Raw genomic sequence first — 16547 nt, 5'->3', positions numbered from 1 at the left:
TTAGATTTAAAGGAAAACCAGTCGGCCTCAAACTGATTCAAAGCCACCGAAGGTAAATTCAAAAAAGTTAAACCTACAGAAGCAGCATCAAACTTAAAATCACCACAGTCAGACTCAGAACCTGTATCGGAGTCAAAACCACAGACTAAAGAAGATGACCACAGACTTCTAAATGGTTTGCACTAATAAAACACTTCTATCTAAAGCTCTTTACAGCTGCTGCCTGCTGGTCCGGAAGCAGTTTGGGTCTCAGCAAGTTGTCCAAGGACAAGCATACACATGGGCAGGTGAAGGATGGTTCAGACCAACAACTGTGAGATTGATAGACCTACCTACTCAACTCCTGAGGTGCTGCTACCTCCTTGCTACACACCTTTTCTCTGTGTGTGTGTTTGTGTGTGTAAACACAATAATGCAGGTGTCCTACGTTACAAGTCTGCAGACTTTTAACACCTCAGAATTTCACTTCAGCAGGTGTAAAAGCGACCGACAGATAAATATGTAATTGCTTCATTGTGTGTCACCTGCAAGTCTGTCCTGCTAACTGACACCAGGCCAAGTTTATAGATGAGGACGGAAATAACTGGACCAGAGAAAGCAGAGGGACTGAAAGATGACGAGGACAGCCCAAGGACACGGTGTATTTATAGTGGAACAGGAGCCTCTTTGGTTTTCTCCCTGATCAATGGACGAGCTGACAAAGAATAAATGGGTCAATGAGAAACACGAGGCAAAGAGGACGATGCAGCAAAAACGCAGATTGACTTATGGAAGCAACAGGCCTTTAACTGGTTTCAGAAATCAGGTTTCAGCTCATTTAACATGGTGCCGTCTTTTCAGTCATATAACTGTACCCTGTGTCATGGTGTTGGTGGTGGACTTGGAAAACCTGTCCCAAACAATAACCCACCTGTCCCCAAATATCTGGCTGTCCTATCAGTGATGCTATTATTATGAGCATCTGACAGGGCTCCTCCTACATTTCAGTGGGACAGAAATGGAGGAGTGTGGTCTCTGTCAAAATAACTGTCTTGTGTGGAGAAATAGTTGGATTTGGTTGAACCTTTTCTGCAGTGTAACAATTATAAACATGATCTTACTGCTGCATCAACACTATTGACCACAACATTTAATCTCAGAGAATAGAAGATGCAGGTTGGTTCATGTCTGTGATGATTCTTCCAGGCACACACAGGTTAGTGATGGAGTTCCACAGGGCTCTGTGTTTGGACCATTGCTTTTCACTTTATGCATATGTCTCCTTTAGGCAACAATATTAGGAAGCATTCCATGAATTTCCATTGCTATGCTGATGACCCCCGGCTATATTTATCTATGAAACTAATTGATTAGTCAAACTTTATGCATGTCTAATAGACATAAAGTCATGGTTATTGGTTAATGTATTTGGGCATGAAAATCTCAGAGATATGATGTCCAACCATATTGTTACTCTAGATGGCATAAGTCTGGCCTCCAGTACTACTGCAAGGAACCTTGGAGTTATTTTTGATCAGGATTTGTCCTTTAACTCACATATAAAACAAATCTCTAGAACAGCCTTCTTCCACCTACGGAACATTGCCAAAATTAGGAGCATCCTGTCTCAAAGTGACGCCCAAAAACTGTTTTGCATTTGTTACCTCTAGGTTGGACTACTGTAATTCCCTCCTTTCAGGATGCCCCAGTAACTAAAGAGCCTGCAATTAAACCAAAATGCTGCAGCAAGAGTGCTGACTGGAACTAGCAAGAGAGATCATATTTCACCTTCACTACATACCTTCACCTGCTTCCTAAATATAAAGCTCTGAATGGTCAGGCTCCATCATATATAGAAGATCTCATAGAAATATATCATCCCAGTAGACCACTTCGATCTCAGAATGCAGGCCTACTTGTGGTTCCCAGAATTTCCAAAGGTAAAATGGGAGGTAGAGCCTTTAGCTATCAAGCTCCTTTCCTGTGGAATCAGCTCCGGGTTCAGATTCGGGAAGCTGAAGTACCTCTTATTTATGCTGCTTGACTTGCTGAAAATAGCTGTGAATGAGGTTTATTTCTTAACAGACTGTAGCTTTAAGTCCGTGACCTCAGACCATGGTCCAGGATCTGACACTCAAACGGTTTAAGTCAGAAAATCCAAACCTGTTACCAGGAGTTTTTAACTGGAGCTTTAACTAACAGTAAATAAATAATCCGAAGAGACGACTCGACCTAATTCAATCAAGATCTCATTTTAAAATTTTCCTAAATGAACTGACTTCTTTCTACACCTCAGCCTCTATCAAATTCTTAAAATTCTTCTTAAACTGCTTATTGAACCTGAATTTAATAAAAACTTCATAAATTCCTCAGTTTTATACTGGACGGATTTCTTGTTACCTGAACTCCTGAAGTTCTTAGGTTTTTACCTCAATGTTTGATTCTGAAAACATATTCTCCTCTTTAAAGCGCTGATTGTGCTGTTTGAATAAGCTCATGTGACTGCAACTAAACAAAAGCATTTTTGCCCATTGATTTTAGTGCAAACATCAAAGCTAGAAGAAATATTTTTAAACCCATTTTGGAGATGACTTGAAGTCAAATATGTTTCCCTTGGGAATCGTTCACTAACTGAGCTCAGTTAAGCACGAAATGCATCCAGTCACGTTTTTGTAGAAACTTGGTTAGAAACAGGTTTCTGACCTGGGAACATGTTGGAATGAGCCTCCGAGCCGCTGCTGCTGTCGCCACCACATTCTCTACATTTTTCCTTGTTTGCACATTTGGACAAACAGTGACATGTAGTGATTTTGAAACGGTTTCAGATATTGCCACTGTGTGAGGAGCTGCAGAGAGTTGGGGGCTGCTTGTGCTGAAGACCCAATAAAGACCTGATGAGGACAGAATCCAGTCCTGAGATGAACATCAGCAGCTTGGTACCAACACTTTCCTTCAGTCAGACATGGTTTCACACAGGAGTCTGTCTCCACCTGCTTTCCGCAACATTTCATCACAGGAAAGTAGACGTTTAGTCTTCAGTCTGCAGCTGTACACAGTTGAAGTACAGAGTACATGCTGGACTGTGCATTAAGTATAAAAGTACCAGTACTACTTAAAACCCTATTGAACTTGATGCTGATCAGTATTAATGTATATGTCTAGTCCAGATTTCCACAAGTTCCTCATGAATAAGGATTCTGCAGAATCATAAAGGTTCACGTCTTGTTCAGTTTAGTTTATGTTTAGATTCAAGGAAAGAACCATTTCAAAAATCCTGGTTTCTGAAATGTTACTGTGAAACATCAACATTCACTTGATTTCTTTTACTCACTAATTGACCCTGTAGTTTGCAGTAATAAAAAAAAACTGCAGCAACACCTGTTTGGATTCTAACGCTCAGTGATGTGTGAGAGCTGCTTTTAAAACCTCAGTGTTCACTGTGTCCTGCTCTCTGACTGGGCTCTGCTTCCCCCTACAGGACTGGACCTGCACTGCACCTGAATCCTAAAAGCAAAACATTACATCACACGATTGAGAAATCACTAAGTGAGTAACATGAGCTTGTTCCCACGCAGCTGACATTTTCCAGTTTGTCTGACTACAGTCTGCTGCTGAACTAAACCACCAAACCTGAATCAAACACACACTCAGAACTCAGGTTGAACTCAGATTGTGTTTTGTTTGCCCATCACCCATATTATCTGCCGTTTGTCATTTTTAATAAGCCGTCACCACACACACACAGAGCAGCATCTGTCTCCTTTAGTTCTTCAGAGGTGGCTCATGTGATCCAAACTAACCTGCTGATATCAGGTTATGTGTGTTGGAAAACTGGGATCTAAAGCCGGATTCATGTGCACTATTGGACCAAGAGGGATGTTTGTGCAAAAGTTGTGATGTTCTTTACCAAGAGCTCAGACTGAATCTTTGTACCCTGCTGTAGCCTTTATGAAGCTGCTCAAATCTTTTTCAAAGTGGAGTAAAATATAGATTCATTTGTGCACATTAAATCTGATATGTTGTGTCAAAAACTTTAGTTTTACTTTCTTTCTGCTGACAGCATCAATGAATCTGGATTTATTCTGAATTCTATTTAATATTAGAGAGTGTGAGGATTTTTGGTAAGAAGAGAGAGATTGGTATATAAAAATGACTATAGGAGGCTCGTGGTGAGCGAGGTATAGAAATGAGTAGAATTTATCCTGAGTGGACGATGTAATATAATGCAACAAAATGTAATAATAAATGCAATGTCCAGGCCTCATCAGTGGGAGTGACAGTGTCAATCAGTTCACAACTGCAGTGGAGTCAGATTAGCAGATGTAAATTCATAGTTGTGGTTTTTATGGTCTCTGTCTAATGCAGGGAGGCATCTCCTACACACACACACACACAGACACACACACACACACAGAGACACAGAAACAGACACAGTCCAGCTGAAGTGAGACACTCAGACCGACAAACTGTACCTGCAATAAAAACTTAATGAGCAACAACCCAACAAAAGCAGGTCCATAAATCACTGTGTCTGTTTACATGTGTTACATAGTGAGTTGGCTGCTCTGAATCCACTAACCCAAAGGTTTCTGCTTAAAGAGCCAAAAGCTTTTAATTAACTGCTACTTTACTCCTACTCTTTAATTTTAATTTAAGTTTTATTCGTGCTTTTAATCTGCTTGTGTAGCACTTTGACATTTGCCCACAAGTGTGAGGTGAATATGTAAAGTACATGAAATGTTTTGTAAATTTCTCGTTGCGATGAATAAAGTATCTAAAGTGCTTTAGAAATAAAATATAATCAATTCTTGTTATTGTTATAGTTTTTGCCCTTGCACAGCGTTTTGATGGATCAAAAACAAAAGCCATCATTTGAAATGAAACACTTTTCTACCACCAAACACAACCACAGGGACAACAAATGGATCCTACAGACGCAGATCTACTGTGGGTGAGATTCAAAGTGAGTTAAGTTCATTCTTAACAAATACAAACAAAAACAAAAATCACAACAATTTCTGCATTTTTACAATAAGTATCTTCATCTTTACAAATTCCTCCTCCTCCACAGTCGCTGCCACCCATGTGCTTCATAAAGATATAAAGGCAAGAAGGTGAGTTGGACGCCACCGTGTCTTCTCATCCGAACTTGACTGTCCAAAGAGCAGAGGAGCTGTAAACTATCCTGGTTTCATTGGTGTAAACATGTTTTTCACTTCTCAGTTTCACCCTGACATGAAATAAGTTTTCATCTTCAGTCAAACACCGCCCTCTGCAGTGGGAGAAAGGAATTACTACACATACACCCACTGGCCACTTTATTAGGTACACTTTATGAAGCCTGATCACTCAGGTAAAAGTGAAAGGACTAAAACCCACTTAAAAAAAACTGGTTTATGATAAATTGAAATAATTATCAACATTTATTTCATCAGGATCAGGAATGAGGACATCAGAGGGACAGCTCATGTTAGATGTGTTGGAGATAAAGTCAGAGAGGCCAGATTGAGGTGGTTTGGACATGTTCAGAGGACAAACTGTGAATATATCGGTAGAAGGAAGCTAAGGTTGGAGCTGCCAGGCAGGAGGTCTAGAGGAAGAGCAAAGAGGAGATTTATGGATGTAGTGAGAGAAGAAGATGCAGAGGACAGAGTTAGATGGAGACACATGATTCACTGTGGAGACCCCTGAAAGGGAACAGCCGAGAGGAACAGAGGAAGAAGTCAACATTAAGTTCATTCTTCACTAATTGTCCCTTTAGTGAAAGACCTAAGGTTCGGGGCTTCATGCCAGAGACCATGTAGCAAGAGCAAATAGATATGTAGAATTGTAGAAAACAGTGGTGCGCTTGATGTGAACTATGGAAATCAGGGGTTGAGGGCTGTCTCAGAGAGACGGATGCACAGTCTCAACATTTAATTGGCTGTCAGTCAAAGCCTTTGCTTGGTTTCCTCCCGAGCTCGTTCGCAGGCTCCTCAGTCCAAATGAGTGCGTATTGATTTCAGCAGGTCTGTGGCTGACGGAGTCGCTTCCTCAGCACATTATCGGCCTGAGACTGAGACCAGGGTCAGAGAGATGCTGCACTTCACATCCACACGTTACTTATCAATCAGCCTGACTCCATTAAAGAGTCGGTGCCATTGTTCTGCTTGCCGTAGTATTTGTCTATGTATTTACAGGTTAGTTTTTTCCTGATATTTAGACGTCTGTTCTGCTGCTGCAACTTCTAATGTGGCTGCACCATCAGGTGTTTGTTGTGTAATGTTAGGACCTCACGTCATCTTCCATCACCATCGATGCTGATGCTCCAATGTAGCTCATGTATCCGTCCATACAGCGCTGACAGCTGACAATCTACATGTCTGTGTGTTTCCAAAAACCCACTTTCTGTCTCTCATGAGCTGGTGGCTTTGGCCAAAGTGCGATTAGATGGAAAAACACCAGTAAACCCACTGTAAAGTCGTCTCTGGAAGAAACTACAAGAAGTACTGAGAAATTCAGACAAAGTACATGAACCACTGACCAAACAGATGCAGGCTGAGCCGGATCCTTATATTCTGGCCTCTCAAGCTTCTCAAACATGAGTAGAAATAAATATGACTCTAATTTTCTATCTTTCTGGTTTTCTATCAGAATTTCTATCGACATAAAATAGAAAAAAAAAAACAAGTCCAAAATCCTAATTTTACATCCATCTGAGAAATGAAAGGTACAATTTTAGGGCATCAATTTAATATTTCAATTTTATATTTTTAATTTGTAAACAGAAAAGTGAACTGTTACCCAGTTTTTTTTTTTCCTGTTTTTTTAGTCAAAGTGTTTTTGTTTCTGATCCTTGTTTTCTTCTTTTGTTTCAAATGTCAAAGTCTAATTCTGTTGGACAGTTTCAGTTCTTTACACAACAAGAGTCTGAATGAGACCCTGTTCCGTTTTGCATTGTAATGTACGTCCCACTAAAAAGGCTGCACACAGACAGAATCAGATTCAGGGACGTGATTAGGACCAAACTCCTGTGTTCAGATCAGATAACTCATTCCCACAGTTTGAACCTCATTATCCACCATGAAATCACTTCTTTTGAAGTTATGTGAAGATTATCCACACACAGCTTTGTGCCTGAAATACCAAGCTTTTTATTCCAGTGAAGAAACGTTGGAATCAAGCACTTTGTCCTGACAGTCCTGGCAACATGAGACTGATAAGGAAGAAGAGGGTTTCAGCTGTGGGTGTTCTCCAAAAGAAGAAACCAGCTGTGGACAATAGCAGGTTGTGGGTGTCCTGACAGTTTTCAACATTAGATCCACAAAATAGAAAGGTGTATTTATGTGACTGGTTCAGATGAGTCACAGATGGGGTCATCTTGTTTTCTCTGCAGGATGCAGCTTTAAATTCAGATCGTTGGACATCATCTTTTAATACAGTGTCCCCAGGGCCACCAGCGATTCCCCAGGATTTTTTTTGCCTTCACCAGGCATCCTCCTCTCTTTTGTCATGGCTGTGGAGCCACGTCACGACAAACTACAACAACTTGCCGCACACTATCAGAAATCTCCACTAATAAATCAGTTCGTTGGAATGAAACTGAGCCTGTGTTACAAGTGAAGGAACAGCTTTTATCAGAAAAGGTCAACGTACTCTGACTCACCTGATAAGGACCAAGAAAGAGAATCTTCCTCCTCAATAAACAGCAACACAGACTGAAAACTAGATGATTAGATTCACTTCAGACCAAAAAACAAAATGAGTCCAGCTTAAGGAAAGAAAAGAGCAAAAGTACAAAACAGCTGCTTCAACCTGCTGAAGTTAGTTTTCAGTTAATTCAGTAAAAGACGGATTTGTATCTGTGGTGTTTTCAGCTTTACTCACAGACTAAATGGCTCCCAGATCAGAGGAGGTCTACAGAGAACCCGTTCTTCTGTCCTGTAGCCACAGCTTCTGTAAAGACTGTGTGAAGAGCTGGTGCAGACAGAAAATAACAAGAGAGTGTCCAGTTTGTAAGAGAAGATCTTCCAGGTCAGATCCACCTTTAAACCTGGTGTTAAAGAACCTGTGTGAGTCCTTGTTAGAGGACAGAGGTCATAGATCTTCAGAGGGTCTCTGCAGTCTGAGAAACTCAGACTCTTCTGTTTGGACCATCAGCAGCCACAATGTGTCATCTGCAGAGATTCAGAAAAACACAGCCAGCACAATAAGAGCCACAGAGGACGAGCTGAGAGCTGAGGACTTCTCATTCCTGACCAACCACAAAGCTCCAGTGGACAGAGTCCAGCATTTCCTGCTGCTGGAGGATCCAGGTCTGCCCTTTAGGAGCTCTGATAGACCAGGCCAAACACCTGGGAAACTTCCCAGCAGTCATGTCTGGGACATGAGCTAAGTCTGCTACATTTAGCCTCCAAGAAGGATTTGGAGGGTTACTACTTTGTATGTGTAGCAATATTTTTATTTTGATTGATGTTATTGTTGAAGAATACTTTTTCAATTTTATTGAGGAAAAAGTTGACCATTGTCAGCTTTATACTGTGAAATAAATGTCAGTCGTCTTTGGCTCCCAACTTAAACTGCGGTGTAATTTTCAGCCTCTTGTGTGATTAAGTTTGACTGACTGTTTATTCGATGCCTCACAAATTAAAGTGCTGTAAAACTGTAACACAAAAGAACTTAATATCTAAGCAAATACACAAGTAGAGCAAAGCTGACATAACTCAAAAATCATTGTTGCTAAAAATTTGACAGTTTACTATTATTTATTTATTGGTCCGTTAGCTCGATGCTAACACATAATAGAATTTACTAATAAGATGCTGACGGAAATTAGCATCACGATGGCTACTTTACCACCATCCAACCTCATTAAACTGCTTGGAAACGTCTCACACTTTATCTCCAGGACATTCTGACTGTCCTACTATCTCACTGGCCTGGACATTTCTCCTGCTGTGAAAGGGGGGCCACATTTAACAGGCTAAACTAGTGAACAAGCAATAGAAAAAGACGTCACAATGACTGAAACCCTCCCACTGGGGCTGAACCCTGGTGACTTCTGGGAAAGTCCTGTGTTATTTGTAAGACTTTATTCCCAAGGGATCAAATATTGAAACGCCAGCGTTTCCATTGTTGTGGACTGACAGCCTCGTTCATGTCTTACTGACTCAAAAGAGTACGTTTTAGAATCAGCACAAGGTGGCGCTGTTGGACACCTTGAGAATGAGGATGGACTGAAATGACAGTGTAAGGTTCCACGGAACATGGTGTTGATGGAGGGAGGATGAGGACATCAGATGTGACTGAGACTGATTCATGTCCTCCAAATCCAGCTGCAGATTTCTCAGGCTTACTGAGACACCTACCGATGAACGTCGTCAGCGTCGGCGTCCGTCTGCTGCAGAGTGAAGCTCAGCAAACCCAGTGTCTGACCAGCTGTTGGACAATTTAAACCAAATGGCAGCAGATTTTAACATGTCGGCTGTTCTGCACATGTTGAGTGTTTGTGTGTGTGTGTGTGTGTGTAGCCTCTGAACTCGCCGTATGACAGTTTGCGGCTGATAAATCTGCAGTGACAGGCCCTTAAACAATGGGCGAAGAAGATAAGTGAGGTTGGCGTGAAATATGATTAAAGCAAAGCCTTCCTCTTGCCTTTGATTCAAAGGAGCACAAACAGCTCATGTCCTCCACCCACACACACACACACACAGCCTCTTTAAAAAAAATCCAAAACGAGCAGAAGAAATGAGGGAGGGAGGAGACGATGGAGGGAAACGGCCGTTTGGAGGAAGGTTTTATTACTGATGCTTCTAAAGAAAAAATGTGCTGTAGGAATTAAGAAGCTCTGAGATCTGAATCTTTGTGTGTGAACTGATTCCAAACTGTAGCTGCTGGTAAACACCTGGGACTGGGCCCAGAAACACAGAGGTCCTAGTGTTACACACGTAAACTTTATTAACAACAATCACACTGACATGATGTTTAAACTGTTTAACAACAGAAAATGTCAAATGAAATGAAATCAGTTTGTTCGACAGCTTTCATGTGACTTCTAGATGACTGACAGCTGATGATGGGACAGAAAATCGATGTGAGATAAATAAATGCTGACACCTGAGTCACTGAGGAAATGTTCCTGCCAGCAAGATGCTGGATCAGTCAGATGTTCACAGGTGACATCTCTGGACACAAACAGTTAGATTTTACAATTTGAACTTCTCTAAATCCGAACAGGCAGCACACAAACTGTGTATGAGTTCAGAGGCTGCATCCAAGTAAAGACAGACAGTGTTTCAACAAGGCTGTCTCACTTTGGGACAACTTGATGGGTTGTTTGTAGTATGAGGGTGCTTAAGGTTGAGGTGAGGTTAGAACTCACAGCTAGAAGGTTCCAGGTTTGAATCCCCAGCCGGTTGCAGACTTTGTTTGTGGACTTTGCATGTTCTCGCCCACTGACAGCTGGGATAGAGTCCAGTCCCCTTATGACCCTGAACAGGTTAAGTGGCTAAACATAATGGATGTTTATCATACAAGACGCCCCCCATCTGATCTTCCTGTCTCTGCTCATCGTCTCCCTCCTGACCACCTCCTCTTTCCCTGCAGCTTTCACCGTCTTAAGATTCAGAGTTTGTTCACCTGGACTCTCAGTGTGTCCGTTTAGGGTTTAATTTGACTTCTGTCCACTTGCCCTAGTGTCCCCCGTACCATCTCCTAATTACGAGATCTGTATCTTATATTTACGAGTTATGTTTCTCGTAATTAGGAGAAGAGGCACTTGGGGACCTTGTAAATATGAGAACATAAGCCTTAGATTAATCAGGTTTTTAAGATGTCATTCTGTGATAGCTTTCAATACTTCCAAAACACTATATTAAAATAAAAGTGTTGATAGAATTACTATTATTATTATTATTATTATTATTATTATTATTATTATTACGAAGATGTGTAGGGAAGGTTGAGTGGTTTTTAATCTGAAACGTTTCTCGTAATTAAGCTAAGTTTACTTAGTTTAGTTAGTTTTTCTTTGGTGAATGAAATGGCACTTACAGTAATTTCTGTCTTGGAGAGACACATTTCCTCCTCTGCTTCCTGCACAAAAAGCAGAAACTTGTTTACCAGAATAACTCAGATGAACTTCTTGGTAATTGAACGGCTTCTTGAGAATCTGAGAATCTGTGAATCTTGTGGCTGAATCTGACTTCAGTGCCGTGGACAGATGAGCTGGAAGTTGTTACACCGTGTTCCTCCATGAGTGCAAACCCTACACAGCAGACGAGGGAACAAATAAATTAGTTATTAACTTTTCCACATTATCTCCCAGAGCCCACCTGCAGAATGAATTATGCAACACTTGATCCCCGAATGTCCACAGAGTTTGTGGCTCCTGTCTTTGCAATTGCAGCTGTACTGAATTTCTGTCTGTGCAGGTCCAGTGTTATGTTTCTTTCCCTGTTTCAGTGTTTGCAGACAGCAGCACCAGCAGCAGCAGTTCCCCTCAGTCCGTCCATGCAGTCAGTGGGTCATGATTATTTTCCTTCTGCTCCTCTATGACTGTTCACTGATGTGATAACTCTCAAACTGGTTCAACTAGACAGAATCTAAAACAAAATCATTTCACATTTGACAACACAAACACACTGACAGTGATCTGCACAAACTGTCAGAGTAATGACACTGCAGCAGGACAGGTTGAGTCAGGATAAAGGTTTTGACCAGTCACTGGATGTTTATTATAAACCATACAACCAAGGTAACATTTAAAGAACTTCCTGTTTTTAATGTCAAAATTCATTCAAATAAACATTCAAACAAATAAAAGACTCAGAATAAATGATTCAGATCTGAAAAGTCTTTTGGACTAAAACTTTAAACTGTTAGATCGAAACAATGACTGGCAGCTCAAACATGCAGTAATGGACTAATGTGTTGTTTTTTCGGATCTACGTCAGGTTCTCCTGGTTTTTATGGTTCCACACAGAATCAAAGTAACATAAAATAATCACCAAAATGACGCCATTCTTAAAGAAAAAGACACAAACATAGAACTATAAACATTGGTGCACTGAGACAGCAGCTGGACAGATGCAGTTCATCCTGTTAAATTCAGTGACTGACAGTAGACCTGCCGCTCTAACTGCTGTGTCTCACTGAGCCAGAGTCCTTTACTGGTACAATCCTCACGGGAAGTTTGTCCCCAGTGTTAATGTATGGAAACAGTCTCCCAGTGAAGGTGTGTGTGAAGGAGTGTATGTGTGTGTTAGTATCAGCATCAGAGAACCTCAGTTTTCCTCTGGTCCAGTCCAGATTCACTCGTATCCTCTGGAACTTTGTCTTCTCTGGCAGATCAGCAGATGGATCTGGTGGTGACCATGCTGAGTATTTACCTTCGTAGAACCACACTATCCATAATCCAGACTGAATGCTTCCCTTCCTCTGGACAGACTCTGCTGACACACCTAGTTCCCAGTTGGAATTATGTCCAACATCAACATCCCAGCTGTGATTCCCTGATGTAAACCCCTCAGAGCCCAGGACAGAGCAAAAATATTCACCAAATCTCTCTGGATTGTCAGGAAGCTGCTGTTTGTCTCCGCGTTTCACACAGGTCAGATCTTCAGACAGGTTGAGGTGAGAATTTGCAGTGTTTGGATCCAGAATCACTGGAGTGTAGGAGACCACGTTCTTCATCTTGTCCCAAATGTTGAAGCTCAGGTTGCCCAGGTGTTTGGCCTGGTCTATCAGAGCTCCTGAAGGCAGCTCTGGATCCTCCAGCAGGGGCAAATGCTGGACTCTGTCCACTGCAGCTTTGTAGTTGGTCAGGAGTGAGATGTCCTCAGCTCTCAGCTCGTCCTCTGTGGCTCTTATTGCGTCTGAAAGAGCTGCTATCTCCCTGCTCAGAGCCTCCATCTTCACCTTCATCATCTGACTCTTCTGCTTCTCTTCCTCCCACAGTGCAGCCATCCTGGCCTCCTTTTCCTCTTCTAGAAACTGGTGAAGCTTCTTAAACTGCTCCTGAATCTGCCTCTCTGAGTGTCGAGCCTGGACCTTAATGTGTTCTACTATTTGACCAAAGTCCACTTTAAATTTCTTCCAGAGCTCCAGTTTGTCCTGTAAGGGCTCCAGGAATCTCTGCAGAGTCTCTCTGTGATCCTGTGCTGCTTCATCGATGGGTATATAGCTGTGGTTGCTGTGTTTTCTTGAATCTCTGCAGATGACACATTCTGGCTGCTGGTGGTCCAAACAGTAGAGTTTGAGTTTCTCAGAGTGTAGACTGCAGAGAGCCTCTGAAGATCTCGGACCTCTGTCATCTAACAAGGACTCACACAGGTTCTTTAACACCAAGTTTAAAGGTGGATCTGACCTGGAAGATCTTCTCTTACACACTGGACACTCTCTTGTTATTTTCTCTCTCCACCAGGTCTTCAAACAGTCTTTACAGAAGCTGTGGCTACAGGACAGAAGAACAGGTTCTCTGTAGACCTGATTACAGACCCAACAGCAGATGTCCTCATCTGATCTGTAAGCCATTTAGTCTCCAACCATATAGTCTCTCAAGAAGTTAGTTGTGTTTCGCTCCTTGATGTAGAAAGTTTGTAGTTAAGAGTATTTCGCTAGTTCAGTACTGTCACTGTCCTGCCTCAGTCACAAATGAAGTGAGAGATTAGAGAGTCAGAGAGAGAAGTCAGAGAGATCTTACCACCTCTGTGTCTGTCTCTGTCTCTTCTCTGTCAGAAATAGGAACACATTCAAATTTGTTTTTCTTCGACAGGAACCAAATGATTAAGACAGTGACTCATGCTCAAGTCATAACACTTCAAGGAAGCAGAAGTAAGAATAGATGACCACAGCATCCTCAGAAATAGAACATTGTTATTAACCCTCTATGGCAACAGGGTTACAGGACTTGTAAGGCTTAGTCACAAAGTTTATGTTAGCCTGTTGTATTCACTCCACAGCCACCTCTGATGGGTCCTGCTGGGACACCCAAGTGTGTCCAAATTTGAACCATCTAATTTAAGGTTTAGTTAATTCTGCTCCATCATTATTCCATCCACTCTGTGAAATTACCAGTTCTCATTAACCAAAAAAAATCAAGGGTTGTATTTTTTAGTTAAGAATGCAACCACAAAGATGCACAATCCAGTGTCTTCTTGTGTCAGAGCCAAGTCTGGATAAATTGTGCAATAAGCAGGAAGTGCAAACAACAGTTGACAGTGCAGTGTATAAAGCTAATGCATAGTATTCAGTACATGAATGAGTGAAACAGAATGAGGACTTGGGGAGATGAGAGTGCAGAGGAAGGAAAAGAAAAGTTTGAGCTGAAATGACACGAGTGGTTCTGACTTGAAGTTATTTAACTTGAATAAGGTTGATTGAATGACATTCACACATTTAATTAGTGGATTCATAAACTTGCTTTCATGCATTGGTAAAGTCTTAAAACTGCTTCTTATAGTAACAGGATTGAAACTTTGAGTGTGGTCATCACAGAAACCTTTCTCCTCACAGCAGTACTAGGTATTGCTAACCACGATAAAGGCAAATATAGTAACAGTTTGAAACAGGAAACAGTGTTTCACAAACTTTCATCCTACACACACTTTATAGCTTCAAAGTTACTGTTGCTCCTGTCAGTGTAGATGATTAATGACACATTTGGATTTACCTTTGTACCATGTTCTGCTCGGTCTGATGAATCTACTCTGAAGTCAGTCAGCATCACTAACAGGAAATTAAGAGGCCTCCGTTTTTCCAAATTAAAATCACCATTAAATGAAGAGTCTGCGTAGTTGTCTACAGAGTTGTGAGCCCCGCTGACGCCAGAAAACCCTGAACAAATGAAAGATGTATGCAGTATAAGAAGGGTTCCAGGAAAGAATTGGGACATTTCAGAGGTTTAGTCAGCAGCACTTTCTGTTTGTTGGTTTTTATCACGCTAATCTGCACATTTTGATGCTTGAACATCCTGTAGCTGAGCCTCCTGCTCTTATTTGGAGACAAAGGGCTGTGTGTCTGAGGTGAACCTCCACACTGTGACAGCTCAGGTTAACAAGCCAAGAAACATCACACCTGATGTCTCCTCTGCTGCACTCTCACACAGCTGCTGTGTGAGAGTGCAGTGGTTTTTGTTGCTGAGAAGAAAAGCGTTGTATTTTCTGTGGCAGAGAACTTTTATAAAAATAAATCATTTCCATGACCTTGACCCGTCGTTCTTTGTCTCTTCCAAACAAAACTGTAAATTGCTGTGACCCCGCAGGGAACCTCCACATTAGAAACGAAATTGTTTCTGAGTTCAGGGACTCAGGTCTGCGTGTGTGTGTGTGTGTGTGTGTGTGAGACAACTGAAAAATCAGTGTTTGCAGAATCTGTTGACTGCAGAAACCTAAGTACAGTGCATGACATAAAAATAAACACAGGGACCCAGAGCCACAAAAAGATCTGCTTCACCTTTTTTCACATTTCACTCTGAAATTGAAAGAAGCATTTTCCCCATCAATAAACACACTATTAACTCATAGTGATAAAGAAGAAACATATTTTTAATAATGTAAATACTGAATTGTGAAATTCTTGTTTCCACATAGTGTCTCCCTGTGCTTCTTTGGCCCAGCTGGGAACATGCAGCCACCTCGCCAGGACCCTGTTTTGCAGTCGGAACATGTGGATGCAGCAGATCAAAGACTGGACCAGAATCTGTCTTTCCCCCCATGCGGTGGCTCAGTGTGGGGCCTTGCTCGGGCTGAGCAGAGGAAAGCAGTTTCCTCATCCTGAGCTGCTTGTTGGGAAAGTGCGATGAGAGTACGGTTAAGATTCACCACGGCAGACAAGAGGAAGTAGAGAATACTGTACTGTACCATAAGGAGAAGTGTGGTGAGGATTCCCTGAACGTGTCACATCCTCTAAGTGACAGCACTGTGATAACAACAGCTCATCAAAGAACAGATGATGTCCCTGAAACTGCATGAAGGCTTGATCTGTAGGTGGACATAGGAACACACTTCACCTCTATCAGCTTAGAAACACGTGTTTCCTGCTTACTGTCACTGCTTGTAACGGAGGCAGGACAGTCCCTGCCGCTCACGGAGCTGTGAGCGGACGTGTTGTCAGACGTCTGAGCTGCTAACACCATCTGTTCCCTTAAAATAACTGCAACTGTCTTTTCCTTGCTGATGTACACGTATTTACACAGACAACATCTGTGCAGAACAGACAAACCTCCTCGGTGTAGTTTCTCTAAAACACACACACACAAGTTGTCAGTCTTTGCCGAGCCGCTGAATCTCGAGGCTCTGAGGCACAATTCCTGCTCCTGGAATGGGACATCTCTGTGTGGCTGAGTGTAAAGAAAGGGACTTAAATCTGGATATGAGACACTTGAAGTGTCACACACACACACAGCTGCTGGGATGGGAAAGAGCTGTGAGCAACCACCCAATTCCTACCAAGCCCGGTAGGAATTGAGGAGGGTTGTGTCATGAAGGGCCAAATCTACATGTGGACGATGATCCGCTGCAGCAACCCTGAACTCACGGCATAATCCGAAAAGGACAAAGGTAAGACATAAAGTAAATTTGTAGTTGAAG

At 41.9% G+C, this 16547-nt stretch overlaps 1 protein-coding gene across 1 annotated transcript; it reads right to left on the bottom strand.

Moving 5' to 3' along the window:
- Positions 1–9705: 9705 nt before the first annotated feature.
- Positions 9706–13687, bottom strand: LOC137128213 (zinc-binding protein A33-like). The gene has a single exon (XM_067506038.1). The coding sequence runs from the start codon at positions 13489–13491 to the stop codon at positions 12094–12096; it is 1398 nt and encodes a 465-aa protein (XP_067362139.1). The 5' UTR covers positions 13492–13687; the 3' UTR covers positions 9706–12093.
- Positions 13688–16547: the final 2860 nt, after the last annotated feature.

This window comes from Channa argus, chromosome 5, assembly GCF_033026475.1.
Source record: "Channa argus isolate prfri chromosome 5, Channa argus male v1.0, whole genome shotgun sequence".
Lineage (NCBI taxonomy): Eukaryota > Metazoa > Chordata > Actinopteri > Anabantiformes > Channidae > Channa > Channa argus.
Note: the sequence above shows the minus strand (reverse complement) of the source record. Positions and strands in the feature narration are given on the sequence as shown.

Excerpts from the sequence above, each read along its gene's own strand:
- LOC137128213 (XM_067506038.1), bottom strand. The coding sequence starts at position 13,491 with ATGGCTTACAGATCAGATGAGGACATCTGCTGTTGGGTCTGTAATCAG.